This window comes from Macadamia integrifolia, chromosome 3 (genome assembly GCF_013358625.1).
Source record: "Macadamia integrifolia cultivar HAES 741 chromosome 3, SCU_Mint_v3, whole genome shotgun sequence".
NCBI lineage: Eukaryota > Viridiplantae > Streptophyta > Magnoliopsida > Proteales > Proteaceae > Macadamia > Macadamia integrifolia.
This window is the reverse complement of record NC_056559.1, coordinates 36,000,068-36,020,579: the sequence shown is the minus strand read 5'-3', so window position 1 is coordinate 36,020,579 and position 20,512 is coordinate 36,000,068. Positions and strand designations below refer to the sequence as shown.

Sequence of the window (20,512 nt, the reverse complement as noted above, 5' to 3'; positions counted from 1 at the left end):
TGAAGGAAAAGAAAGTGGCATCTTCCCTTTATTGAGCCCGCCAAAAAATTCTATCAACTGAATAAACTGCCTTGATTATTTTCAGTATACTCTAAAGACACCCTCGGTACACTATTGAAGATCTCACAAAGACGACAGTGAATTTCCATTCCTCAATTATTTGGTCTAAATATACCATCTTGATTCAAACTTTACACAAAAATTTCATCAGCTTAAAGGAAAGATATGGGTTCAAGATGTATCCAACCTTAGAATATTTTAAAAAATATATATATATATGGTGTACCCAGTGCATGAGGCTCCCTCCACTGCGGGATATGGGGAAAGTCATAATGTACACAGCATTATCTCCGCTTTACAGAGAGGCTGTTCCCCAACTCAAACCCGCGACCACTAGGTCGCAATGGAACAACCTTACTGTTGCGCCAAGGTTCACCCTCTATATCCAACCATAGATTATTCATGGAAATTCATCATACCCCTGAAAGAGAGAAAAAACAACCCAACGGGCTATACAAGCAGCTCCTAAAATCGATAGAAATTATTCAAATGGAGACGAACCATCTCAAACAGAGGAGAGTCAACAAATGGACGATTGTATCAATGAAAATTTTTAAGAGAAAGAAAACCATGGAAATATTAATACCAATGAAATGATTTTTTGGCTTTGTATAATCAGGGGCATATCAAAGGTCATTAGATCAAAGTTGGGAAGCAGTCATGGGTGTGGTTATGCTAAGTGTAAAAGTTTCTCATTGCTCATGATTCCAGGATAGTACAGGCATTGCAGCATCAAGAAACATACCCAAACAAGGCTTCAGTTTTTTCCCCCCAGTTAGTTATAATGCTTTCCCTTCCCTTCTACAATTGATGGGAACTCATTGTTCTATCAGAACACAAATGCCAACCAAAAACAGTGACAATAAAAGCAACCAGAGCTTTTATTCCCCCCCTCCCCCCCCCCCCCCCCAAAAAAAAAAAGAAAAACAAGAAAAAGGTTTTTTTTTTTTGGCAGAAAAAGAAGAAATTTATTAGAACTAAGAAAGAAAAAGAAGGATAGGAAAATGCGGAGGGGGACACCCCCCAGTTCAAACATGACAAACACCTTCAACCCCTTGAAACTCAGCCCCAAGAACCCCACTTCGCAAACTCGTCAACTTAACAACAGAGAGATAATGAAAATAATGGGATTATTAACATGCATTATTAGTCAAAATAAAAAATAAATAAATAAAAAGGATTCTTTTGGTGCAATTCCCCAATTACAAATATAAGCTGGAATTAGCTTTTACTCACTGCAGGAATCACAAGGAACATGAGCATCAAAAGACAGATGTTTTGTGCAGCCTTTAGATGCTTCAGAGAAAGAGAGAGACAGCTCCACCTATAAAATGCCAAAAAAATTCAAGATGGATTGGCTTCCAGACATGATAAATAACTTTGTTTGATTTGTCCTTGATGCAAAATTAATTGACCTGTATATCAGACGCAAAACTTTCTGTCTCATTCTCAAAGATCTGCAAAGTATCATCAGAAACTGTAAGAATGTAGATAGTGAACCAATAAAAGATGGAACCATATCAACATGACGGATGAAAACATGGCAACCAGAAGATACCTCAGAGAAAATTTTATGAAAAGAATCTGAGAAATGATCTCGATATGCATATGAACCATAAGTAAAGCCCTCTGAATCTGCAGCAGCATAGTCTCTACTCCTGGAACCTCTGCTATGCTCCTTTAGTGGGCAGAAGATAATGAAAGTATTGAGTAAGACTCTTTGGTTGAAAGTTCAAGCTCTAACTAATCAAAATACAGAAACAAAAATGAAATACAATTTTAACTGATTCAAAACAAGAAGGTGACAAAAGCCACCACAACTTGCAATGATCCTGCAGGGAGGAGAGTTGTTACCCTATCATACTGTGCTCTCCGCTCAGGGTCTCGCAAAGTCTGGAATTTACCTTCCACAAGACAAGAATGCAACTAAATTATCAAACAGAAAGAAAATTAAGAATGCAAAGATTCAACTAGTCCATGAACTACAAAACCCAAAAAAATGAAGAAAGAAGTGATACAAAGCTACCCCAATCGCGGACCTCATAAGCATTTCTTATCTCTTGAAACTTCCTCTTTGCCGCAGGATTATTCTTGTTTGCATCTGGATGATATTTTTTTGCAAGCTGCATTGTGTTCAAAGATCACAGACTTAAATTTTTTAACATCAGGCCTGTCATAAATTAGAAATGAAAGCAGGTAGCCCACCAGTCCACAGTCCACAGTTCACGCAGGTGCAAAACTAAATTTTCACACTATTAAGCAGAAGGCATGGTTTTTTCTCATTCAAATTTTTATAACATAAAATCTGACGATGCCTTAATAGCCATTGAGTTTCTTATCAAGATGAACAATCCCAGCCATGAAGGAGAGACTTTAAGGCTTTCAAAGCCTAGCTGACAACCAGAACCTCACTTTCAAGATTGGCTGATCAGTTCTTGACAACAAGACCTGTATTTTCATTCAACAACTCTAGTGGAGAAATATGATTGTGGAAATGAAGTGGAAGGTAAACATCATGATAAAGATGCAGGCATGGCTGCAAAATCTAGTGCCATACATTGCACAGGAGGCCATGCTTTTTTTTTTTTTTCAGAACCCAAAACAAATGATACAGTTAAACCCATTATGTCGCCTGGGACTCTGGATAGGCCTATGACATATACCTCATGAAAAGCCTTCCTGATTTCATCTCGACTAGCTTCTTTGGGGACACCAAGTATTTGATAGTAGCCCTGTTCTATTGAGTGACATACTCCTGGAAAAAGAAAGCAAGCATGCAAGGAGAAAGCAAAATTTTGATTTCATTAGAAAACTCATTTCCTAATTAAAATATTAAAAATGTAATCAGAAAAATTCAAAGGTTTAAAACCTGTAGCATGAAAATAACGCCCTATCAACCGTAGTCCTGTGGCTGAAAAACTGGTAGGTCTTCCAATAGATTCAAAACTGCAACCATGAAAAGCTGAACACCAACCGAGGAGAGAAAGGGGAAGAGATGAGATTGAATAATTAGTAAACAAAGATGTTGGATTTAAAAATAAAAAATAAAAAAAATAAAAAATAAAAACATTAAGGCTATGTTTGGATGTCAAGAAAAGAAAAGAAAAATTTATGGGAGAGAGAGACAAATATATATATATATATATATATTGTGCCATTATGATTTTTGTCTTTTTTTTTTTGGTACTATTTTCTTTTCTTTTCTTAGCCTAATATTCATCTTGTTGATGAATGAACAAATGGAAATTATTCATGTAATACCCACTGAAGATAAAGACGCATTTGTCACACGTTGAGTTGGGGAAGGGGAGAGAGAAAGCGATTCGATTGCCAAAGAAACAACCAAAACACCCTATAGAACCTTTTTTTTTTTTTTTTCACTTCCCAGGGTGTAATTAAATGCAAACTGGAAAGAGGCTGGTACATTGGAAAAGAAGCTAACCCTTCTCCTGCCAAAAGGATCACATAGATATGAAAAGTGTTTGCTTTCAAGCTTCAACAGGCCTAAGCATTTGCTGCATGCCTGATCTACTCTTAACTGATTGTACAAAAGAAGAGGGGCCTTGGAGATCCCCACTTCACCAGGTACACTCAGTTTTAAGGTTCTATTGGAATTTGGTTTCAATGAGGGACAAAATATGTTGAAATTGGAAGGAAAAAAAAAAAAAGTGGTGAAATTTAAGAAAAATCTGTCAAAATTGATGAAATATTTCAGTTCCACCAGGATTGAAATCACCTCCTAGGAAAATCTCAAATGCTAGGTGCACGAAACCATAATATCTGACCAGAAAGATCCTTTTGTGTGAGGCCACATCATGCTAGCATCGCCACTCTATGGGCAATTACCCAGGGCTGTCCCACCAATAGTTGCCATATTTTTTTTCCATACCTTTTTTTGGCATTTTTCAAATTGATCCCAATTATATGGCAAAAAATGCCCCCCAAAAAATGAAATGTTTAATTTCCAATTTTTTTAGTGAAAAAAAAATATTTTTTTAAATAAATTAATATTAAAAACTTATAATTAGTACATCAAATATTAATATTTAATTATTAGAAATAATTTGGTCCCACAATTTATTCCATTTTTTGGTTCAGTATTTTTCAAATCTAAATGCTTAAATCCGTATCATTTTTTTTTTTTTTTTTTTTTTTCGGTTTTGAAATGTTTGACCATATTTTTTAGTCACATTCAAATATTGAGCCGTTTTAAACACGCCTAACCATACACAGTTGTTTTGCTGTCCCCGTTTTAAATATGGTCCCACCTACGCAAAGGGGCCGCCTTCAAGACTTGAACCTAGGCATTGTTCCTGGCAGCCCAAGCCTATTACCATTGCTCTAAGAAATGGCCCCTACTAGCATAGCAACTCTTTAGCTGATAAAGTTGCTAGGGATGGACAACGAGGAACATTTTTTTAGAGAAGGCTTCCGATTCTACTATGAATCTTTTGTTCTAACTGATTTACTATTTGCTTTAACTTTTTGGTTTATTTGCTGTTTTATTGTATTTTCCTGCTTGTCAGGCTCATTATTCTCCTTATTTTTGTCTTTATTAAGCAACAAGAACAAAATTTCATTGAAAATAATTAAATGGCATGATGAACACAGCCGTTCATTAAAAAGAAAATATGAGATTAAAAGAGATTTTTAAAGAATATACAAGCTCATGATTCCAATTAACGCCAAAACTGGATACTAGATCCATTTATCTCCTTGAATTCCCTTTTTGTTGCGTCCCATTCTATAAGCGATCCTCAATGATAGTACATAACCTGGTTACTTCTCTTTCTCTCTTAAAAACTCCTCCATTCCTCATGTACCAAATTCACCAAACAAATGCTTTGCGAACAAAACAAAAAGCAACCCAATGCAAGGGGCTCCCGCTACTGCAGGGTCTGGGAGGGGCAGGTGTACGCAACCTTACCCCCTGCTTCACAGAAGAGGCTGTTTCCAAGTTTTGAACCTATGACCAACATGTTGCAATTAAGTTGTTGCAATAGTGCAACTTAACTGTTGTGCCACAGGCTCGCCCACCAATGCTTTGCAAACAACCCAAAAAGAAAATGGTGCAAACATGAATTTCGTTGTTCATCAAAAAACAAAAGGGATAAAATTTATATCATAGACTCAGTAAGTCATTTTCAGCTCTCATAATTCCATCATGGATATCACTGAATAAGGGCATTGCAGATGTTATTCAACAGCATTAATAATACTCTCTTTTCCAACCATTACAGCTGAATGATTAATGTGTTCTTGCAGTAACTTTGGAAAGAGAAAATAGAAACATCGAATTTCTGAATAAAACAAATAGGAAGAAATCTTCAATAGAGATGAAGAGTTTCCATTCAAGGAGAAAATATAATAGATTTGTCCCTTCAAGAGACTCCTTGAAGAATCAGCTTGAATAAGTAAATTGCAAAGCAACAGAAAATATGTATAAAGTAGTCCCTTCAAATGAATTATTTCATGATTTCCATTGGCAAAAGGAAGGATTCTCCGTTGGAGCTAAATAGTAAGCGCAAAAGAACCCACGGGCACGGTTCGACTCAAGCTTACAGTATCAATTAGAACTTCAGATGAAGGATGATAAAGAATGAGAGGAAACAGAAGAAATCACATCAACCAGGACAATGACATTAGAAGTAGTAGAGAGAATTTACTCCGGCTGCCATAAAACGCTCGGCGTAACAATGGAACTCCGTCTTGCCAAACTCCATTTACCACAGGAAATTCAACAGACAACGAAGACGTGAAGTGCTGATGAAACTGCAATAAAAAAAGGCATCATTAACAAGGAAAAATTCAGTCCAAACTCCAGACGAACCGAAGATGATCTAAGCGTGGAAGGTTTTAGTTCATTTACTCACACGCCGAATCTGGAACAAGGGCTTCGGGGTAAACCCTAGCCAACTGAATCTTCCCATTACGGCGCCCAGCAAATTCGCTCTGTGTCTCCGACAGGTTTCGCGAAGTCCGTCAGCGCCCACTGTCGAATACCATCGAAAGGTCGCTCCTAGCAGCGGGAGACTTCCAACCTCTCTATAGTTAAACCTTGTTGCGTATTGCTCCAAGAATGGAATCCGTGCCGCCGTGTCGGTCAACATATTTCTAATCGGACGAACCGACGATATGGACCAGAGTTTCGGACAGTTTTTCAGCTTTTATTGATTTTTTCAAATAATGTAAAAGCGATTAATAGTTTAATACCATCCTTCCAAGTCCATACCGCGTAGCAAGCTAGCATCACACTTGCCACGGAATCACCACGGCGGCGTGTCACTTCTCTATGGTTCAGTGATTTTTGTTGGGACCTGGTAGCATCCATCACCCAGATCTTGCCCATAGCTATCTAGACAAGTGCCACATGTTCATGTGAGGATCCAATGATTTTTAACACCTCGCTTTTCACGCCTCTATTAATGCCTCGTTCGTCGTGCCTCTTTTCAGAGCATTAGATCTTTACCTGGACGAATGGTGCTCGCCTACGTAACTATGGGCCAATCTAGGCAATTGGTGCGCAAGAGAAGAGCCGAATCTTTTTTGTAGGGAGAGGATTTTATGAAAGGCAGCTTAGAAGCATAAGGTTGTGTTCAGTAGGCAAGAGAAAATTAAAAAAATTAAATAAATAAATGAAAAGAAAAAAAATCTAGAAAATAGAAGAAAATAAATGAATAGAAAAGTTTGGCTACCATGAAAAAGAGAAAATAAAAGTTTTTATAATTTCTTATGTTTTTTATAATATATACTTTTTTCTAACAAAATAAGACTTCACCATTCCTAAGTGAATTTTCAAATTCAATAAAAGAATCTGCATATCAAGTATAAAGATAATTTTTTAAATCAATAAAAAATAATTTATTTTCTTTTTTCTTAGCTACCAAACACAGCCTAAGATATAACTTTTTATTTCCATGAATAATGGGATGAGGTGATTATTTTAAGCTTTTATATCTTGGCGTAAAATGAGAGTTCTTTACATTAAAGATTATTGTCATTGTGTGTGTGATGTATGTCTTGCTCGAATAGAATCACTGATTATTAAAATGTTTGATAGTTTAACCATTGAAAATTTTCAAAGAAGATTGGCAATTAATCGTTTGGAAAACTACAATTGGTAAGGTTTGATTCAACGAGTAAAATAGTTGAGATGGTGAAAAACTTTTTATCAAAAATAAACTTTGGAATTTGAGTTTTTTTTTTTTTTTTTGTGAGTGGATGTAGGCAAAGTTGTTGAGCCACTATACAACAATATGTCTCTCTCTTACTTATTTTGCTCTTGATCTTACTTAGTTTATTAGTTATTAGATTAGTCGTTAGAGTGTGTGATCAAAAACTTATATTACTTTTTGCACAATTTATTAAAAATTTTGCATCATTTTATCATTGCTTTAATTTTCAGTTCACTCCCTCTCAAGTTGCATATTGATCCCACGAGTGACACTTAAGAGGACCCAAAATTTTTATTTGAAGAAAATCTCCATATAATCACAGACTCACCATATGGGTCTCACATTAACATCTAATCTCTCCCTCCCTAATCATAAATATGGCCATTTTCTATAAAATTGTATAATTCTTTTTTTGTTGGGCAAGAGAATATGGACCAAATGGGGCTCCTCTATAGCACGGTAGAGGTGGCAGTGCACATTCCATGGCTTGAAGCATTTCGAGGTATGCGCCCATGTTATGTCCATGTCATCATGATGCTCCAGGTCATCGGATGTGCGGTATCATCCCTTGTTGCGCTGTAGAGAACTTGGATCCAGATAACACTATCTTGCTAGGACAAGTACATACAAGTGTGTAGGCCAATGGGAGGGTGTGCAAGACCATCTTCAGTGTGGGGACAATATGGTTTTTCTACACCTAGAATGTTTTCCCTCATTGGGAGTTGGGCTTGGCTATGCATTGGACCGTATGTATACTGTGACATTATATTATGGCATGTGTTGGACTGCATGCATACCACGAGACTCCATGTCTAGCATGTGTCGTTCTAATGCCTATAACGGGTATAGCTCCCTCCCTTGTGAAAGATGACTTTATTTATAATTGTGATGTTTACACAATAAGTTCCTTAAGGATTTCTTTTAACTTTGTCAATACTTTATTATGGTAAACTCGTGACACCCAAGAATACAATAAGTGTATGAAACCAACATGAGAGATCGATAATGTGTTATCACCAATAATACAAATACCAAGAGATTTGAAAAATCTGAAGAAGTGCAAAATTTTAGTCCATATCTAGGCCTGATGTTTTTTTTTTTTTTTTTTTTTTTTTTTTATGTTAAAGCCAACTGCGGTTGTAGAATAGTAGATTAAAAGAACAAAAAAAAAAAAAGAAGTTTGGATGGAGAACCTCCTCGAGGCCTTAATTGCTATAGAAACGCAGCCTCGTCGTTTCAACGATGGCGTCAACAGTCCGGTAACCAATTTAAGACACGAAGTACCGAAACTGACATCAACGCATAGATCCAATAAGCAATTAACCTGGTCTGATTTGAACTCTTAATTCAAGCAAAGGTCAAACACTGTTTGCCAAGACGTTAAAGGTAATTATGTATTTATATCCGTCAACGGCGGCATTCAACCCTCGAGCTTATCACTTTAGTTTTTAAGGCCACGAGGAAAGGATCCAAAAACTCTAGCTGCGTAACGTGTCTATCTCGCGCCCCCTCCTTATTATATAAAGGGCATAAGGCCTTTCGGGGTAGTCTTTAAGCTTCGTTCATCTCTGAGGGATAGAACCGGCGTAGAGCAGATATGGGGCTTTCATGCAAGGTAAACTCTCATGTTTGAACTCTCGCTTCGACCCTATACGATAGCTTTTGATGCTATGCTCGCAAAAGAGTAGCGATTATGTTGTTGATTTTTTTTCCCATTCCAAAACCATTCAATTGTTTTGTTATAAACCCTACAGGAGTCCAGAAATTTTCAAGCTATGGCTTTTCTCCTTTCTGAATCTCCTTGATTTATGGCTTTGTATCTCGCAACATCAATTCACAGATTTACCTGATAGTCGATATCAATCCAACAGTTTTGAGGAATTGGCTTAGTAGTTGTAACAACAGTGTTTTTATATTCAATAACGCACTTCTATGAATAATTGTTGCGAGGTTTTGGTTGCCCATGTTGAAGTTTTTGGTTTCCTAGCTTGTGGTGTACTTACAAAACTGAGAGCCTGTTGTGCTGGCGTAGCAAAATTTGGCAACTTGACTGGTGGGATTGATTTTTTTATTTAACAAAACATGATAGATGACTTGTAGTGTGAATCAAAAGACAGTAAATCACAGAATTGAACTCGGTCCAATAGAGAAGTGATATGTATAAATGTTTAATTATGAGAAAGTTTGTTGAATTTGTTTTGTTGGGATTTTTGAAATTTGAATCAAAATACCCTCCCTTTTTGTAGGTTTGTTGTGGCAGGTTTATCAGCGTGTAGATGGATAAGTATCAGAATATCACATACACCTAATAATTTGATGGTAGTTTGTTAATTTTTCGTTGTGCCCCTGAAGTATATTTGCCTAGTTCCGTGAGGAAGCAAGCCCATTTGCAACTAATTTGGATTAATAGTATCTTGGGGAAGGAAAAAAACAATATAAAGCATGTCTGTTTGCTATTTTGCTGAAACCCTGGGTCTTTGTTGATAAGTTTCATATTTTAATTTCGTGATTTGTTTGTTATGCCGTCAGTGTGATTTACTTCATTCAAAAAGGAAACGAAACTAGTTGTACTATAAACTGTGATTGATATTCAGCCATGTTTCAAATAAGTCCATATTTCTGAGAATTTTGTTGATTTGTGGTTTGAGACTTTGAGTGATGTAGACAAGTGATCCATGCATCTTTTCTTTGATCAGTGTATGGGTCATTAAGCCTTTCTAGGTGTTAAATTAAAATGTTGACAGCTTATCCGGGTCCGCATAGTTTTTTAATCATTTACATGGCTCCTATGTGTGAGAATATGTTTCTTTTTGGTTTGATTTTTTAGAAGATGTATGACCTGGATACAAATATGTGGTGGTGTCAGGTATGTTTATAAAGCAAGGTTTTGAACTTGAAATCCATAAGGGGATCCTACTTGACCAACCTTGAGTTGACTTGGCCCATCCTGCCTGATTTTGACTGATTGGACTGAAAACTTGGGTATCGGGTGGATCAAACTCAGCCATTCCAATCCTGATACATAAAACCATCACATTAGTGGTGCTATGTTCAATGATGCCCGCCATTGTGTTATATGAACATGTTCATTTTATCATTTTAAGTATAGAATAAGCAGTGGCCTATCTGTACAAACTTCTTCATTTTTCCATGGGGCGGAGGTTTGAGCGGAAAAGTCTTTGATAATTTCAGCATTAACTGGTTTGCCAAATCGTGGACGAGCCTTGGGGATTTATCATGAAGTAACACAAAAATTATATGGAGTATTATGTTAGCAATAAATGAATACATGGAAAGGTAGATTGTTCCTAATGGTAGCATGTCTTTTGGATGTTCCTCTAGTACTTTGAGGCATTTGTCACCAGAGTAAATGGACCATCTCTCCTAAAGGTAAATATGCAGAAATTAGGAAAATATTCATCTCTCTATCTGTTGGTCGGTATCTTTTTGTGTTAGATAGTAGTATCTCTGGTCATCGTAATTTATTACGAGTTCTGATTGTGCATCAAGATGAGAGATGAAGGGCCTTTGGTTTGAGTTCTGGACTACTTTAGAAAGCTTGGGTTGTGGAGTTTAAAGGGGTTGGTGAATATATCTGTATGCATATGAGGCATTGATAGAGTGATGTTCATCAAACCCCTGGGCATATTTTGTACAGGTTAGAGGGGAGCTTCTGTAGAGACGAAAATTGAGCCGTGTATTCTCTTATGACTTGTAATATTCTGGTGTCATTCTCTTGTAGTTCAATCAATACTTTTATGACTGAAAACTCCATCCACCATAACACATGCACAAAAATAGCTCCTCATACGCATGACTTCAAGTTCTTTATATACAGTTGTTTTTTGTTGAATAGTTTCTCGGTTTCTCTGAAGGAAATTGTAAAATAAGAAAGAAATAGATATATCTCGGGTGATGTTCTGAAATTTTTTGTCTCGCAGGATGTTAGGGAGGAAGTCATCCAAGCATGGTACATGGATGATAGTGACGAGGACCAGAGACTTCCCCATCACCGAGATCCTAAGGAGTTTGTGTCATTGGATCAACTTGAAAGTACATGTCATACAAAAATTTATAGCGTCAAAGTTTCAAAAATACATGAGTATTTGAACTAATCTGTTGAGACAATTATGTTGACCTTGCAGAACTTGGTGTCCTCAGCTGGTATTTAAATGCAGATAATTATGAAAATGATGAGGAATTGAAGAAGATTCGTGAAGACCGTGGATATTCCTACATGGTTTTCCTTATAATCTCATATGAATTATTTAGCTAGAGATTTGTTTTGTATGGATAGATAGTTGTCTCCTTAGTATTATAGCAAATTTATTTTGTGGTTACTTTTCCTTAGGACTTCTGTGAGGTATGCCCTGAAAAGCTACCAAATTATGAGGAGAAGATTAAGAGCTTCTTTGAAGAACACCTTCACACTGACGAGGAAATCCGTTACTGCGTGGCAGGAAGTGGTAGAATTATGTAATCGTTTGGTTTTGACTATATATTACTTAAAATATGAACATTTGATTTATGCATTTCTATCTATACTTTATTTTGAAGGTTACTTTGATGTGAGGGACCAAGATGACCGCTGGATCCGCATATGGGTAAAGAAAGGGGCTATGATTGTCTTACCAGCTGGAAGTTACCACCGCTTCACGTTGGATAGCAACAATTACATTAAGGTACAAACTTCTGTTTCTTTGTTTACTACCATAAAATGTGCATTAAAATGATTATCTTTTATTTTAGATAATGATTGCTTTGTTAAAAAGTGAAATGAAGAAGAAACACAAACCAACTATGGCAATGAAAGAGACAAGAAACTGAAATGGAATGTAAGGGCCCCATAGTTGTCAAGGCGCTGCCAAGCCGCCGCCTTGGCGTTCGGACGGATTGCCTGGGGCATAGGCGGCTGTTGCCTTATTGCACTACATATCCCCTTATATTTTAACACTTATTTATGCCAAATATCATTTAAGTAATTTGTCGTTACTTAATATATTATTCATAAATAAGAAAATACCCCTTATTTGAATCCAATAAAAATAGTTTAAAAATCAAATTTCAAAAGGATAAAAAGTCAACCCCCCCAATCCAAGAACAAAAACTAGATTTTTTGTTGTAGAGACGATTTTCAACTTTTAAATGCTGGGGTTTTTCTCAATTATGAAAATTTTATAAATCTTATCATGGTAAAATATTGCGAAAAACCAAAAGTCTGGTAAAATAATCTTTTGTTTTGATGTCCATAAAACTATTTTGATTCAGGCGATTTTAACAGCGTTCACGCACTTTAAAATAAGTTTGACCTGAAAATAACTTTGTCATTGTAACTCAAATTTAAGTAATCTTAGACTTGTTGGAAAATCGGTTTTGTGCAGGTCTCTTGTAAACATAAAATCATTGACCAATCAAACTTATTATAGAACAAGAGTATTTTTCTAAATGTTGATTTTTTATGACTTAATGTTGATTTTTGATAATTTGATGTGGCTTAATGTTGATTTTTGATGACTTGATGTGGCTTAATATTGATTTTTTATGATACAAGGTATATGTGGCATACTAAATAATGTTAGAAAAGAGGAAAAATAAAAAATAACTCTTGATTGCTATTGGCGCCGACTTGTTGCCTAAAAGCTTAGGTAGCCCTCCAACGCCTTGGTTCGCCTTGGCGTTGTGACAACTATGAAGGGCCCCACATATATACCTATAGTTAGTGGCTTGTATGCAGAAATTTAAAGAAGCAGAAATTTAGGGGGGGAGATTTTGTGTAGCGGAGGTGAAATGATGCAGATCTAGTAGATGGACCTATTGGTGGTGGGAAAGAGAAGGAAGAGAAGTGAGAGATCGCTGGATGAAGGAGAAGGGGTGAAAACCAAATCGTGTGGGGGAAAGGGGAGAGAGAAAGGGGAGAGAGAGTGAAGAGGGAAATCCCCAAATTGTGGTGAGGGGAGAGAGGAGAGGAAAAGAGGCGATAGCCTTGCTATCAGAATAAAACTAAGTCAATTCCATTAATCAAATCGCATGGGCTGTGAAGCCTTACAATATATTTATAATTCTGGTCTAAAAGAGTTTCGAACTTAAGGATTAAATAAACGGAAATAACTAGGAAATCTTCCTCTAAACGCTGGCTGATTTGGAGGTTTCTTAGCTGACCAGAACACTTAAAAATAATAAAATAACCCCTCCCAATTGCAAGCCATGGGATTTTCCTAATCTAATCATGACTATTAGGAAGAGGCTGAGATTTTATAGGAAATAATCTAACCTTTACAAGGAAAGTGGCTGAGATTTAATAGGAAGTAGTCCAGCCTCTACAAGGTAACTGGAATAAATAAAAATATAAAATAAAATAAAAAACTTACCAAAATGAATCCCACGATTGTGTGGAAATAATTCAGGAAGCACCTTCTCTGCAAGCCATAAAAGTCCTTCAAACTGGGCCCTACAACTTAGATAAACCTTATCTAAGTAAACTACTAACAAAATAAAATAGGGAAAAAGAATCCTGCCGGTCTGGGGTAGGAAACTTCCAGACTACACATCTGGCGTTTCCTATGCCAGACCGGCATGGTTCTTTCGCCCAATAAAATGATACCTCCCACAACACCTCTAACCATTGTGCCCCACAAACAAATTCAAAACTAATCTGCTTCTAATTTTAAAATTATCTTATAGTTTGGGCCCATGGTATAATAACACTCCCAATTAAGAAACACAAATGCAAGACGTTGATTTGGACATCAAACCACATCAAACACATTTGATATGGCCATTGCATTATGAACAAGAAAAGATGAAAAAAAGTTGGGCCGACAACGCACACCAATGGTTGTAGCGAAGAAAAGATGATAAAAGTTATGCCTAAATGCACACCAATGGTTGTAGAAGAAAAGATGATAAAAGTTGGGACTACAATGCACATCAATGACTGTAGCGCGTGAACTTCCCAACTCACCTAGAAGAGTAACAAATTTCTTGTGCTCAAATCCCTTATGGATGAAAGCCTTGAAAACATACTTTTAAGTAACCAATGGATATTACTTTTCTTTTGTGTGCTTGTCCTCTAAGATGACGTTGTTCCCCTCCAAAGAACCCAACCGATACTAAATAGGTCTCCCTTAGGTTTGATTTTCCACTAAGCTAGGAGATCTATGGTGTTTGGGCAGGCCAAGCCACATAAAGGATGGGCCAAGAAGGGGGTCTTGGGGACTGGAGTTGTAGGACAAGAAATGAGACGTGATCTGATTCAAAATTGTGTTTGTATTGGAAAATTATTAGATTACTCAGCGCAGCTCAGTTCAGCTCAGCTCAACTCAACTCAACTCAACTCAACTCAACTCAACTCAGCCTTATCCCAACTAAATGGGGTCAGCTACATAGATTCTATTTCTCCAATCAGCTATATTTAAAGCCATACAAGATTCTATTTCTAAGCTATACATGTCTTTTCTCACCACTTCTCTTTTATGGCTGGCTACATCTAGCTTTTTTAGCTCCTTCAAGTTGATGTAAATCACTTATCCATACTGGAGCATTCAAAAGGCTTCCTTTGCACATATCCATGCCACCGTAGATGAGTTTCCCACAACTTATCATGAATATGGGCAACTCCCAAGTTTGCTCTAAATTGCTCATCTTTATTTTATATTTTCTAGTTTTATCACTCATGTACCTACAACATCCTCGTTTCAGCCACATTAAGTTTAGTTAAATGGTTTTTCTTTACTGCTAAACATTTAGCCCCATATGTCATAACTGGTCTTGTAATTGTTCTATAAAATTTCCCTTCAGAGTTTTAAAGGGATTCGTTGAACAAAGTTCATACAACACTTTGTGTCACACCCCGTTCACACAGAACCGGACCGGTGACTGGCAGTTTTTCTTTACTGCTAGGATCATTTGATACAGTACCCCACCACAACATACCCATATCTAAGATAAGTGTTCAAAAGTTCAACAGAAGACTTAAATTACCTGTAAATATCCCCAATATACTTGATACCCAAATTGTAGTATATAGCTAAGTACATGTGGGTCCTCAGGCATGATATTTACATAAAAAGAATAACAATTTACGTATCAAGTACACAAAAAGTTAAAACAAAATCTTGTACAGTGTCATTACTGCGGTCCACAGCATAGCCCTCGCACATGCAATCAGCACCGTGCTCATACTCCTCGGGGACCCACCAATCCTCAACGGGAAACTCGACAATGGGGCCCGACTCCTGATCTTCAAGTGGGTGACCTGCAAAATCATCTAAAAGAGGTGCGCACGTGGGATGAGCTCACTAGCTCAGTAAATGAAAAGAAAGACCACACAACAATCACATCCATATGCACTATATGCTATGCAATTCATTTTAAATCTTATCCACCTAAATATTACTAAGTCTTTGGTTATATGCTACTTACAACCACAGTGCGCATATGCCCCGGGTACGAGCCGGGAACTCCATCCCGCGATACGCCCATAGGGTTGTCGGAGAAGGCCTACCGTGAGTACTCAGAAAAGTAAAGCATGCCGACTACCGGCTCTCAACGTAAAAGTAAATGACAGAAAAGTAAAGGTGCTGACCCTAGCACTTTAAAAGTAGTACGATTGGCCCTCTTGAATATACCACTGAGGTTGTCGACTGTCCTAATGATCAGTCAGACGTATGTCTAACCGCCACAGTGACCCGACAACCGCGACCACTGCTTCCCCCCAAGTGATAACCCAACACCTCAACCCCTGTTAGGAAGGGTCGTAGCACGGGGAAATGATAATCCTAAACCGCATGCTCCTATATGACAAAGTACAATTGTATAGTACCACCGCGTCCCATACCACGGGCCACCAATGCACTCGTTTCCAAGGCGACTGCGGCGTCTAGTCTAATAATGCATCATGCATAGTAATCCAATCACTCATCACATAAGCACATCAATCATTTAACATTAAGAATGTAAGGCACAACACACATATCATAAATCATTAATTTAGAATGCACAAGCAAATGCACACTAATGGCATACGAGGATAACTAATCTACACATAATTTGCATGATGACATGGCTAGTCTAGATACAATTTAATGGTGCAAAAAAAACCTTAAAATAAGGTCAAATGTCTTCTCCCCACTTACTTGTTGGGTACAAAAGCTCATGTTCGGTACGAGTGAGATCCGGCGTGAGAAACGTAGATTCTAGTGGAACTCATCATAAGTGAATGGGGTTAGCATTTCACCACCTTGGGGTCAAAACTAACGAGATTTGATGTTTAAATCATGTTTAAAATCATAAAAAAGGGTGGCCCGTCCGTTTTGGGCCCATTCGGGCTCAAAAATCTGATTGGGGGGCCAGCAGGTGGGCCAGACAGCCTACCTGTCATCGCCCACCGGTCTTCATAGGTGGGCCGAATCAACCGGCGGGCCCCCTTAGGCGGGCGGCTTCGCCCACAGGTGTGGACCGAGGGGTTGCCCCCCTCAGGAGGGCGCCCTCAGGCGGGTGGCTTCGCCCACCTGTGGGGGCGGAAATTTGCTTTCTTCTTTGAAACGTTCGTCAACTTTGGGAAAACCAAATGGGGTTGTTCCAATCACATTTTCCACACATCTAAGGTCTTATAAAATTATTCTAACATAGATCTAAGTTAGATTTAAGGATTGAAAAGCCATCTTACCTTCTTTGCTCAAGAACTCTTCCAAAACCTCAAAATCACCTTTTAACTCAAGAAATCACCAATGCTTCTCAAATCTTGTAAACCCTTCTTTAAACCTTCAAAATCAACACATAGACCATCTATTAAACCTTAGATTCATCATCTCAAGTGGGATTTACAAGATCTCAAGGAACTCTACCCAAATCAAGGGTTTCACTTGGGGTTTGGTGAAAGTTTAAGAAGTATAGCTTTCGCTCACCTCAAATCGTAGATCTCGTGTTGGGGATCACTTTTCCGTTGCCGGAATGAGAAGTTCAAACCTCAGCGTCGCTTAAAATCATTTCTTCCTCCTCTTTCTTTCCCTTTCTTCTTCTTCGTTCTCTTTTCTTCCTTTCTTTTCTCTCTCCTCTTTACTCTTCTCACCAATTCTTTAATGCATTAAATGAGAAAAAGGAAAAACACAATAAGTACTATTTATACTTAGAGAATATCTAGTAACGGTCACTCGGGTGGGCGGGTTCGCCCACCTGTTGGTCAAAATTTAGCCAAACAATTGAGATTTCGATGGAATTTGACTCTCGGCATGTATCTCACTCTCCGTACGAGATATATAATACGTATACATTTTAGGATACAGCTACCTACCAGCATTACCCGTACATGACCTTATGATACGTGCATGTAAACGGCTTGGGTACACCCGTCTCCTCTGGCACTGACTCGGACTTGTCTGGCCAACCTGTGTTCAAAGTCACCCTTGCCATCATGGTCCATAAGGAACCCGCCTTAACCCTCTCTGGTTCGGGTCCTACATGGTTAAACCGGGTCAACCGTGTAATTAAATCAGGTTTTAAAAGTAGGGTATCACACTTTGGGTGCACATTCATTTCATCTATCCTATTCTAATTCTTTGTATAATATCATCCCCTATTTCTCCTCCTTTATTAATGGTTGAACCTAAGTATCTAAAGTCATCACTTTGTGAAAACTCCCTATCATCAATTTTCACCACCACATTGTCAGTGCTATTGTTCCTAAATGTACACATCCTATACTCTGTTTTTGTTGTACTTATCTTAAAACCTTTTGATTCCAAGGTCAATCTCCGTAAATCCAACTTTGCATTTATCCCAACACTTGCTTCGTCCCCCAAAACAATATCATCTGCAATAAGCGTACACCAAGAGATTTGATCTTGAATGTATCTGATCAACTCATCCATGATTAGTGCAAAAAAAAATACTGGATTAGAGATAAACGAGGAAATTTGTTATCGTTTAGGAATTCGTGGTTGTAGAGAGATGGCTGTTAAAATTAAAAAATTTGATGGCAGACTAAATTATCCAAAACACCTGAATGACACTAAACACAGTGCCGGTGTGAACTTTCCTTTTGCTTCATTCCCAGTGTATACTCCCTGGTGGGATGGTGGAGGCAACCCGGTGTTGCTGTTAGGCTGAATTCTGTTTGTAGAAATCAGTCTGCATTGTCGATTGTCTTATGTATTGCCATTGTTTGTCTTGCTGCTTCTACTGTCAACTCTACCAGTGATTGTCCTTATCCCATGCACTTGGAAGCAGTTTATTTTGACAGAAGTGGTCACAACTGTAGAACTTTTTTCATAAATATTTGGAGCACCTTTCGTTCTCTTGAACATACATGGCAAAAGGGTGAAGGAAAACTCAACTCTTATTTACACTGATGAAACTAACCAAAAATGCTAGCAGACTCTAATGGCAAATGGGTGAAGGCAAACTGAACTGCTCTTACTTCCAATGACGAAACTAACCAAAAATGCTAGCTCAAACTCATCTCATTAGGTGGGCTTGTGGGGATTGGTTGCAATAGGGTTTAAATTGTTCATGCTTTTTGGAAAATTGGCATATTCATTTTTCTTTTGTTCTAATTGATGTACTATTGTACTTCATGTCCTAAGACATGTGAAGTAACTATAAATCCTTAATAAAGCTCATGTGTCTTAATGATATATTCATGTAGGCAATGAGGCTCTTTGCGGGAGAACCAGTGTGGACTCCATATAATCGCCCTCATGATCATCTTCCAGCAAGGTAATGATCTTGTACGTTGTTATTGATGCTGCTATTTCATTTCGTTGTATTTTACGATGCTTCCATTATATTCTGAGAGAGAGCTTTTGAATCCTACAGGAAAGAGTATCTTGAAGCTTTTATTAAGAAGGATGCCTCCAACCAAGCTGTTGATGCTGCTGCTTAAGATCTCATTTACATCCTATATCTCAAAAATTCAGTTTGACCGAGGCTTCAGCCGTGTGCACCACTTAAGATGACATATGGGCATATGGCTGTAATAAATTTTAGTTCCTGTTGTGTGCTGTGTGAAGGCAACTGTTTCAATTTCTACACATGGACTTGTAAATCCACCCCCTCCCCCCAAGCTGTTGATGCTACCTGCTTAAGATCTTATTTACATCCTATGTCTCAGAAAATCAGTTTGACCGAGGCCTCAGCCTTGTGCACCACTTAAGATAACATATAGCTGTAATAAATATTAGTTCCTGTTGTATGCTGTGTGAAGGCTACTATTTCAATTTCTACGCATGGACTTGTAAATCCACCCCCTCCCCCAAAGCTGTACAAAAAAAAGAGAGTCTAGTCCTGGACTTGTGTGGATATTAGTTTCACGGTTCCCTTGGCCCTAGAAATGTTTTAGTGATTGAGCCTGTGGCACAGCGGTTAAGTTGTACTATTGCACATGTTGGTCATAGGTTCAAAACTTGGAAATAGCCTTTATTGCAAAACAGGGGGTAAAACTGCTTAAATTTGCTCCTCCTAGACCATGCAGTTGTGGGAGTCTTGTGTTCTAGGTTGTTTTTTTTTCTGGCTCTGGAGATGTTTTTTCAGCTACATCAGTTAGGAATTTCTCATAGGAGAGTATGGTAGCTGCACAGGCAAGTGTGGCACTGCTTTCAATTGATTCTCTTCATACGACATGACACATTCTAGGGTAATCATGGTGGGAGACTCGCTCAAACCTGTTTTAGTAGGAAGTGCTGGGGTTGAACTTCAGGCGTGCTTTTGAACCTAAAACGGCTAAATGGAACTGCTTTGGCTGAACTTCTTCCCTGCAGCCCATCCCGACCTTTTAAATGAAAAAGTGTTCTAACTTGCTTGACATGACCCATGATCTAGTATTCTAGTTGAAAGTTTGTTCAAGTGCTTTTAAAGGGCTATCCTTCCCTAGGAAAACTTCAGCCAAACAAAAGTGAAAGGGGGTGTCCTTATGGATTTGGAAAAGACGCTGTGGTCTGAGGGTGGACTTTGACACAATGGTAATGTTGTTTTATTGTAATTAATTATTATTATAATTATTAAGGGGATTGAAGCTGGCTTTGTGCTGCTAAAGCTTATAGTTTATTTTATTGCTCTTGCGGCAGGGGTGGGGGTGTTAAAACCTAATTCAAACCGATCGAAAAAACTTAAATTGATTAAAGTGTTTCTTGTTGGATTGGTTTTGGACTAAGATATGATGGTGCAGCCGAAAATCGGATCGTATTGAACCAAATGATAACTAAATCGAAATCAAATCGAATGAAACTGATAGAATAAAGAAGTGATTATGAAGTTATAAATAGGTGAATTGTTACAAATCA

At 37.8% G+C, this 20,512-nt stretch overlaps 2 protein-coding genes across 4 annotated transcripts in view; one reads left to right on the top strand and one right to left on the bottom strand.

Moving 5' to 3' along the window:
* Positions 1 to 6,175, bottom strand: part of LOC122073884 (chaperone protein dnaJ 1, mitochondrial) — a 33,072-nt gene extending 26,897 nt beyond the window's left edge. Inside the window, exons 1-9 of one of the 3 annotated variants that reach the window (XM_042638567.1) lie at positions 5,934 to 6,175; positions 5,727 to 5,832; positions 2,930 to 3,022; positions 2,724 to 2,815; positions 2,087 to 2,183; positions 1,915 to 1,964; positions 1,619 to 1,738; positions 1,476 to 1,517; positions 1,297 to 1,384 (exon numbers count right to left, since the gene is read on the bottom strand). In XM_042638567.1, coding sequence (XP_042494501.1) covers positions 1,297 to 1,384; positions 1,476 to 1,517; positions 1,619 to 1,738; positions 1,915 to 1,964; positions 2,087 to 2,183; positions 2,724 to 2,815; positions 2,930 to 3,022; positions 5,727 to 5,832; positions 5,934 to 6,170 — 925 coding nt within the window. In that variant the 5' untranslated portion in view covers positions 6,171 to 6,175. The remainder of the gene's footprint in view (positions 1 to 1,296; positions 1,385 to 1,475; positions 1,518 to 1,618; positions 1,739 to 1,914; positions 1,965 to 2,086; positions 2,184 to 2,723; positions 2,816 to 2,929; positions 3,023 to 5,726; positions 5,833 to 5,933) is intronic. The other 2 variants (XM_042638565.1, XM_042638566.1) reach the window with 2 other exon arrangements.
* A 2,366-nt stretch (positions 6,176 to 8,541) lies between these two features.
* Positions 8,542 to 19,423, top strand: LOC122073306 (1,2-dihydroxy-3-keto-5-methylthiopentene dioxygenase 2). Its single transcript, XM_042637869.1, has 7 exons — positions 8,542 to 8,850; positions 11,177 to 11,288; positions 11,381 to 11,475; positions 11,587 to 11,701; positions 11,793 to 11,917; positions 18,880 to 18,950; positions 19,050 to 19,423. Exons 1-7 carry the CDS (start codon positions 8,833 to 8,835, stop codon positions 19,114 to 19,116), a joined length of 603 nt encoding a protein of 200 aa, XP_042493803.1. The 5' UTR covers positions 8,542 to 8,832; the 3' UTR covers positions 19,117 to 19,423.
* The last annotated feature ends 1,089 nt before the right edge of the window (positions 19,424 to 20,512 follow it).

Excerpts from the sequence above, each read along its gene's own strand:
- LOC122073306 (XM_042637869.1), top strand. Across the intron at positions 11,476-11,586 it reads ACCGTGGATATTCCTACATG|GACTTCTGTGAGGTATGCCC; the intron begins GTTTTCCTTATA and ends ACTTTTCCTTAG. Across the intron at positions 11,918-18,879 it reads ATAGCAACAATTACATTAAG|GCAATGAGGCTCTTTGCGGG; the intron begins GTACAAACTTCT and ends ATATTCATGTAG.